At 53.8% G+C, this 7,744-nt stretch overlaps 1 protein-coding gene across 1 annotated transcript; it reads right to left on the reverse strand.

The window, feature by feature from the left end:
• Positions 1 to 1,989: 1,989 nt before the first annotated feature.
• LOC131570435 (zinc finger protein 239-like) lies at positions 1,990 to 7,428 on the reverse strand. The gene is made up of 3 exons (XM_058822797.1): positions 7,407 to 7,428; positions 3,418 to 3,483; positions 1,990 to 3,264 (listed from the first exon to the last, which is right to left on the reverse strand). The coding sequence occupies exons 2-3, from the start codon at positions 3,437 to 3,439 to the stop codon at positions 2,450 to 2,452; spliced, it is 837 nt and encodes a 278-aa protein (XP_058678780.1). The 5' UTR covers positions 3,440 to 3,483; positions 7,407 to 7,428; the 3' UTR covers positions 1,990 to 2,449.
• Between the last annotated feature and the right edge of the window lie 316 nt (positions 7,429 to 7,744).

The raw sequence follows: 7,744 nt of genomic DNA on the forward strand, positions 1-7,744 counted from the left end.
GATTCCCTCAATCTGGCCTCTGACCATGGCTCTGTTCCAATCTTCCAGCTCAAGCCCTGAAGGAAAATTAGAATCCATCATGCATGAACAAACTGCTTTAGATGACCTTTGAAAGAAGATGTTAACGACTTTGTTCATCAGCTGGATGAGATGTACCAGCGTCCATCGGTGATTTCCAGTGCCCATTGAAGATGGGAGCACCTGCAGAGCAGTAGTGACCAGCTGGAGCTCCACGCACGGCTCTGGCTGCTCACAGCTGAGCCTGTGTGAAGCTCCAGCAGCTCCTGCCATCTCTCTCCCTGTTGGCAGCTCCTTCCCTGCAGCCCTCAGGCCCTGCCCATCCCCTTTTCTGCCTCCCAGCTCAGCCCTTACCTTCGCTTTCCCTTAATAAACTGTTTGGGTTTTTCACTTGACCCGCGTCTCCGTGGAGCTGAAGCGGCGCAAAACCTGAGCCGGGGGACACGCAGGGCCCTGCTGCCCTTCTCCTGCCTGCTGTGTTCCGGGCACGGACAGAGAGGAACAAGGGCAGCTCAGGCTGCAAAGGTGCCTGTCCCGCTGCTCCAGGGGCCATTTCCAGCCAATCAGAGCGTTTGTCGCTGATGACTCATCAGTTGCCAGGAGCGGAATTTGGGGCGGGGGAGGTGACCCCGGGGATGGGGATGGGGCGTGCGGGGGCAGCCGGGGCCGCACTGGTGGCACTGGGGGTGCTCGGAGCCCCCCCGGCCGCGGGGGGAGGGGAAGGCGCGGTCAGAAGGGGGCAGGGCCCCAAATTAACCCAAAGGGGGGTCGGGACCCCCAAAGGGAGCAGGAGAGGCCTGGAACTCGCAAAACCAAGCACGGGGGAGGGGATTGGGGACTGGGGGAACGATGGGGAAGGGGCGGGAGAGCGGAGGGAAGAGGGGGATGGGACCCCCAAACAGGACATGGCCAACTTGATGTGGCTGCCTTCCGACGTGCATGGCAGCCAAAGGCAGCCTATGGTAGCCAAAGCTTTTTCCTGGTCCGTGTGATTCCAGTCTGTGCAATCCCAGTCTGTGCAATCCCAGTCCATATGGCCCAGTCCGTATAATCTCAATCCAGTTTATCCCAGCCTGTCTCATCCTGATCTCTATGGTCCCATTCCATATGGTCCCAGCCCATATTTGATCCCAGTCCAGTTTATCCCAAGTTGTGTGGTCCCGATCCCTATGGTCCCATTCTGTGCCGTCCTGACCCATAGGATCCCAGTCCATATTTGATCCCAGTCCATATTTGATCCCAGTCCATATTTGATTGCAGTGTGTGTGGTCCAGCACACACTCCTAGGGTCTGGAATTCCAGTTCCCAGCCAGGAAAAAGTGTTCCTGCCCTTGAACTTCCTTCCTATTCTCTCAGCAAATTATAATAAATTAAAAATCAAGAAATTATAATTAAAATTAAATACATCAGAATAAAAATGAAATATAAAAATGAAATATAATTTCAACTCTTCCTTACAATACTCCAATAATGACTCAAGTCAAAACAACAGTAAACTATTAATATAACATTACCAAAAAATATAAATAAACCAAATATATACAAAGAAATACCTTTTGTAAGTTTTAACTCAGTAACCAATATACTTTAGATAAAAAAATATCTAAAAAACTATCATAGAATCTAACACACCTCAGTAAAAAAAATTCCTATTACAAATATACTAAACACAAAACCAAACACCACTATAATTTCTCACACATTTGAACCAAACAATTAAACTTTATCAACATCCTTAAGTACTCTAAAAAATAATTTTCTTTTTCAAAATTCTAATTTCGGGTGCGTGGTTTTATTTGGATATTGGCTTTTGAATTGTTTGGGTTAGATGATTAAAAAAATGAGATTTTTATAGGAATTGAAACAGCTGAGAAGGCAGCACTCTGCACACAGAAGTGACTGAAAATGAATGGGACAGAAATCAGTAACTCTGAAAGTTTTATTTGCTGTCAAATACATCCCACCCAGCCACCCCACACAATCCCCATCCCACTGCTCCAAATTGGGATCCCACTTCTACCAATCACCTCCCAGCCCCAACTCACCCTGGTGGCTGTGGAATGGAGTGAGTCTGGCACAGGATTGAGTTTTTGTCAGGCGGGAACCAGCAATTTGAGGTGAGATTGAGCCCTGTTGGGTTAAAATGCAGTTGTTTTCATTGGGATTTGAGTGGTTTTGAGGTGACAGATTGATCCCTCTTGGCTTTTGGAGTGCAAAGACATGGAGAAGAGAAAAAAATTTAAGCCAAACCAAAAGGAGAAGCAGCCAGGTGTGTTCCCAAAACGGATCAGAGGGAATGTGAGTGACCAGGACTGTGCCCAAAGTGCCTCCTCCATTGGGGATGGAGCTGGAGCAGCGCACGAAGCTCTTCTCACACTCGGGGCACTCACAGGGCTTCCCTTACCGGTGCCTCCGTTGGTGTTGGGTCAAGTTAGAGCTGCTGGAGAAGCTCTTCCCACACTGGGGACACTCGTAGGGCCTCTCCCCAGTGTGGATGTGCTGGTGCTTGATGAGGGTGTAGTTGTGTAGTTGTGCTGGAATCCCTTCCCACAACTGGGGCATTGCAAAGGCCTCTCCTCTGTGTGAATCCAATTGTGCCGGAGGAGATCTGACTTGATCCGAAACCCTTCCCACACTTGGAACACTCGTAGGGCCTCTCCCCCGTGTGGATCTTTTGGTGGCGGATCAGTTGGGAGCTATGGCTGAAGCTCTTCCCACATTCCTCACACTCGTGGGGCCTCTCCCCAGTGTGGGTTTGTCGGTGCACAACAAGACAGGAGCTGTACCTGAAGCCCTGCCCGCAGTCGGGGCAGCGGAAGGGCCTCTCCTTTGTGTGCGTGTGCTGCTGATCGAGGAGATTGGAGCTGCTCTTAAACCTCTTCCTACATTGATCACATTCATAGGCCCGTTCCCCAGTGTGGGTCCTCTGGTGCCTGATCAGGTTGCAGTTCCTCCTGAAGCTCTTCCCACACTCCAAGCAGGTGTGGGGCTTCTCCCCATCATGGAGCTGCTCATGGAGCACCAGCTCCGAGCTCTGGCTCCATCTCCAGCCGCCTTCCCGGCCCAGGCTGGCTCTTTCCCCCTCAGATCCCCGCCAGCTGCGTTTGCAGCCCCTCCTTGTGCGGCATCTCCGGGGCTTTTCCTCCCCGTTGGCTTCCTGCGCCATGGAGCCGCTCAAAACGGCCTCTTCCACCAGGTTCTGCCACGGGCATTTGTCCTCCCTGCTCTCCATGCTCAGCTCCTGCTCTGGGGGAGGAAGGACAAGGACAGGATGGGATTTGCCTCCGTGCCACAGGCAAGGGCAAGGAGATTCCCCCAGGGCTGAGCTGCAGCTGGGGCCGTGCTGGGCTGGGAGAGGGAGCAGCACAGAGGGGAAAGAGGCACTGACTTCCTCCTCACCTGCATCAGTGTCCCGGGGCATCTTCCTCTTCCTCGCAGCCTCCCAAGCACTGTGAATGGGAAATCCTGGTTTGAGGACAACAAGGTATAGGCACATTGAGTTTGAAGTTCCCTCTGCCCAAGTCCATCTCTACAAGTCACTGGCCATCTGAGCTCCATAAAAACCTCCCAAACACCAAGATTCAGCCATGGAAAAGCCTCCCAGGAGTTCCCCATCCCTGGTCCCTCCCCTTTGGTGTTCGGGGGTTCCCCCTGTCCCAGCTGCTGGGGTCATGCTTGGATTCGGGGTCCCCCTTGTGCTCGGTGCCCACCCTGCCCAGGCTGCTGGCAGTCCCAGCAATGCCAAAAGCTCCCCCCTCTTCGCTCTCCCCATTCCGGGATGCCGGGGCTGTTTGGGCTCCCGGGCTCCCTTCTCCCCTCGTTCTCTGCTCTGGGCTGCAGCGGCTCCAAGGAGTCCCCCCTGCCCCTCTCCAGGCTCTTGAGGCTCCCGCCCATGGCGGCGCTTCCCCCTCTCTGGGCTCCCCACTTTGGGCTCCTGGGGCACACAGGGCTCTGCTCCTCCAGGCTGCCTCTGCCGGCAGTCGCCACTGGCACCCCCCGATGTCCCCCCAAGGGGCCTTTTCCGCTCAGCCTTGGACTGCTTCATTCTCCAAACATCTCCCCAAAAACCCAACTGGGAGCAACTGGGAGTGACTGGGAACATGCTGGAGGGAACTGGGACACACTGGGAGATACTGGGAGTGACTGGAACAAAAGTGAAGGTGAAAGAGAGCAACTGGAACCATGTGGAACACAACTGGTTCATAGTGGCAGGGACTGGGAGCACACTGGGCTCACCTTTGGATCATACTGGGAGGGACTGGACTAATACTGGGAGTATCTGAGAGTGACTGGGAACACACCCTGCACATCATCCCCCATACTGGGCCTGACCGGGAGCACGCTGGGAGCAAATGGCATCATACTGGGACTGACTGGGCTGATCCAGGAAGCAACTGGAACCATGCTGGAGGCAGCTGGGACCATACTGGGAGAGACTGGAAGGAACTGGGATTATACTGGCACAACACTGGGAGGACTGGCATGTGACTGGGATCAAACTGGAGCTTACTGGGATCCTATTGGGGTTGAAAGGGAGCAACTGGGATCACACTTTGGGCTACTGCGAGCAACTGAGAGAAACTGGGATGATGCTGCAAGCAAACTGGAGGAACTGGGAAGGACTGGATGCATGCCGGAGGCAACTGGGATACAATGGGCATGACTGGGGAATCATACTGGGAGAACTAACACCTTGCTGGGGCCACTGGCAGTGCCTGGAAATGGCTACAGACATGCTGGGTACAACTGGGATATACTGGCAGTGTCTGGAACCATACTGGAATGACTGGAACAACTGGGACCATGCTGGCGAGAACTGGGACCACACTGGGAGCAACTGGGAGTGAGTGGGACCATACTGGGGGGACTGGGATCATCTGGGGAGTGACTGGGACTAGAGCAGGGGCAACTGGGTTCAACTGGGACCACACTGGGAGTGTCTGTAACAACAGGGGAGTGATGGCACCACACTGGGAACAGCTGGGCCCATGCTGGGAGCAACTGGGATCACACTGGGGGCACTGGCATCAAACTGGGAGTGACTGGGAGACACTGGGATTAGACTGCAGGTGACTGGGTTCATACTGGAGTGGCTACACTCATACTGGGACTATACTGGGTTTGAATGGAACCTGACTGGGGCTTGCTGGGAGCTACTGGGCCATGTTGGGAGGAAAATGTGACACACTGGGAGCAACTGGGAACAGCTGGAAGGAACTGGAACCATGCTGAGAGGACTGAGACTATAACTGGGGCAACTGGGATCATACTGGGAGCAACTGGGGCCACCCTTTGAGCAACAGATGGAAACTGGGATTATGCTAGAGGAAACTGGGAGTAACTGGGCAAGACTGGGACCATTCTGAGGTAACTAAAACAAACTGGGAGTGTCTCTAACCATAGTGGGGGGACTGGAACCACACTGGGAACAGCTGGGATCATGCTGGGAGCAACTGGGACAATGCTGGGGGAAACTGAATCTACCCTGGAGGCAACTGGGCACAACTGGGACCCTGCTGGGAGGGACTGGGAGTATTCTTGGAGCAACTGGGATCATAATGGGAGGAACTGGGAACATCTGGAATTATGCTGGGAGCAACTGGGATCACACTAGGATAACAGTGAGAGCAGCTGAGTCCATGCTGGGTTACACTGGGATCACATAGAGAGCAACTGGAATCATACTGGGATTGACTGGGAGTGGCTGGTTTTGTGGATTTTGGGGAGTTTAGATTTTGGGGGATTCTATTGGCAGTTTGAGGGGGAGTTTTTCTGGGAGTATTTGGGGGTTTATTGAATTTTTTGTGGCTTTTTTTGAATTTTGGGGGTTTTTACTGAGATTTTGTTGGGATTTTTGGGATTCTCAGAAATTCTGGGGGTTTTATTGGGATTTTTAGGAGATTTTGTGGGGATTTTATTGGAATTGTGGTGGCATTTAGTGGGATTCATTGGGGATTTGGGGGGTTTTGGATTTTTGGTGGGATTTGGAGGGTTTAGTGGGTTTTTTTGGGTGTTGCCAGGATTTCTTTGGATTTGGGGGAGATTTTGTGGGATGTTTTTTGGTTTTGAGGACATTTTTGGGGGATTTGCGGAGTTTAATCAGGATTTTTGGGGTTATTGGGATTTCAAAGCATTTTGTGGGCTGTTATTGGGATTCTAGGGTGTTTTAATGAGATTTTGAGAGATTTAATTGCGATTTAATGGGTTTTATTGGGGCTTTCAGGGGTTTCAAGGAGATTTTGGTGCATCTCAGCCCTTCCCCACTCCCATGGAATGCCCCAAAGCCACCCTAAAATTCCACTAATACCCCACAAAATCCCCAAAAGTCACAAGAAAACCCTCAAAACCCCCAGAGAATCTCCTAAAATCCCAGTGGAACTCACCAAAATTATAAAAAACTCCCAAAAATTTCAATAAATCCCCTCCCCATCTAAAAAACCCCTACAACCTCAACAAAACACCCAAAATCCAAAACCCCCCAAAATCCTTTAACCATCCCAAAACCCAATAATTCTCCTCAAAACCCCAATAATTTCGCCTAAACTCCCCAAAAAAATCCCACAAAGCCCAAAATAGCAACTCTGAAATCCCCAAAAACCCTCTCAAAACCCTAAAATCCCCCAGAAGCCCCCCAGAGTCAGTGGGGCCGTCCTGGATCAGGGGGCACCGGCGGGTGGAACAGGAGCCACTTCAGGGGGCCCTCGGAGCTTTTTGGGGAGGGGGCACCGTGGGAGACCCCCCCAAAAATTGGAGGGTGGGGGGGAAACCCCTGCTGTGCCCCCTCCCCCCGAAACCCCCAGACCCCGGTTCAGGGTGGGCCTGGGACCCCCCGGGACTCCCAAATCTTCCCCCGGGACCTGTCCAGGAACCCCAAACCCCCCAGAGTCCCCCAGTGTTGGCCCAGAACCACCCTGGACCCCAAAAACCTCCCCAGGACTCTCAGACCCCCCCGTTTCCCCACAAAATTCACCCCAGACCCACCTGAGACCCCCCCCAAATCCATCAGGATGCCCCACATCCCCCTCAGACCCCTCCCAAACTCTATGAAATCCCCTGCAGACTCCCCAAAATTACCCCTAGAGCCACCTCAGAACCCCCCAGATGCCCTCACAACACCCCAGTTCCTTTCACAATCCCCCAAAATCCCCTCAGACCCGCCCAATCCTTCTGAGATCCCCCTAAACCCATCTAAGAACGATCCAGACCGCCTCAAGCTCCCCCCCAACCTCCCTAAAGCTCCCTCTGACCAACCAAAGCCCCCTCAGACTCCCTCATTCACCCCAAACCCATCGCACACCCCTGTGTTTCCCGTCGTTACCCCCAAAAACTCCCAATTTCCCCTCAGACCTGCCCCAAACCGGCCCAGTTTCCCCCCGTCCCCACCTCACCTCCGCTCTCCCCTCACAATCTCCGGCCTCTGCCGCGCGCGCGGACTCTCAAGAACGGCAAAACGCCCCGCCCCGAACCAACCAACCACCGCCCTGCAAGTCCCCGAAATAACCATTCACAGCATCGCTCCCCTCAGCTACGCCCGCCTCCCCCGTGCCGCTCCAGCCAATCAGAGGCGAGCCGGAAGCGGCCCTCCCTCCCCCGCCGCCGCCGGGACCCGCCGGGCTCGGGACAGGAACGGGCGGGGCCTGAGAGGGGATCGGGGGGGGGGGGGGGGCGGGGGAGGGTCTGGGGGGGTTTTGGAGGGGGCCGGGGGTTTGGGAGTGTCTGGGGGGTC

The sequence above is a fragment of the Ammospiza caudacuta genome, chromosome 34 (genome assembly GCF_027887145.1).
Source record: "Ammospiza caudacuta isolate bAmmCau1 chromosome 34, bAmmCau1.pri, whole genome shotgun sequence".
In the NCBI taxonomy this organism is placed as follows: Eukaryota; Metazoa; Chordata; class Aves; order Passeriformes; family Passerellidae; genus Ammospiza; species Ammospiza caudacuta.

Coding starts and splice junctions, on each gene's coding strand:
- LOC131570435 (XM_058822797.1), bottom strand. CDS start 3,439: ATGCCCCGGGACACTGATGCAG. Junction 3,265..3,417: donor GCCCCGGGACACTGATGCAG/GTGAGGAGGAAG, acceptor TTCCTCCCCCAG/AGCAGGAGCTGAGCATGGAG.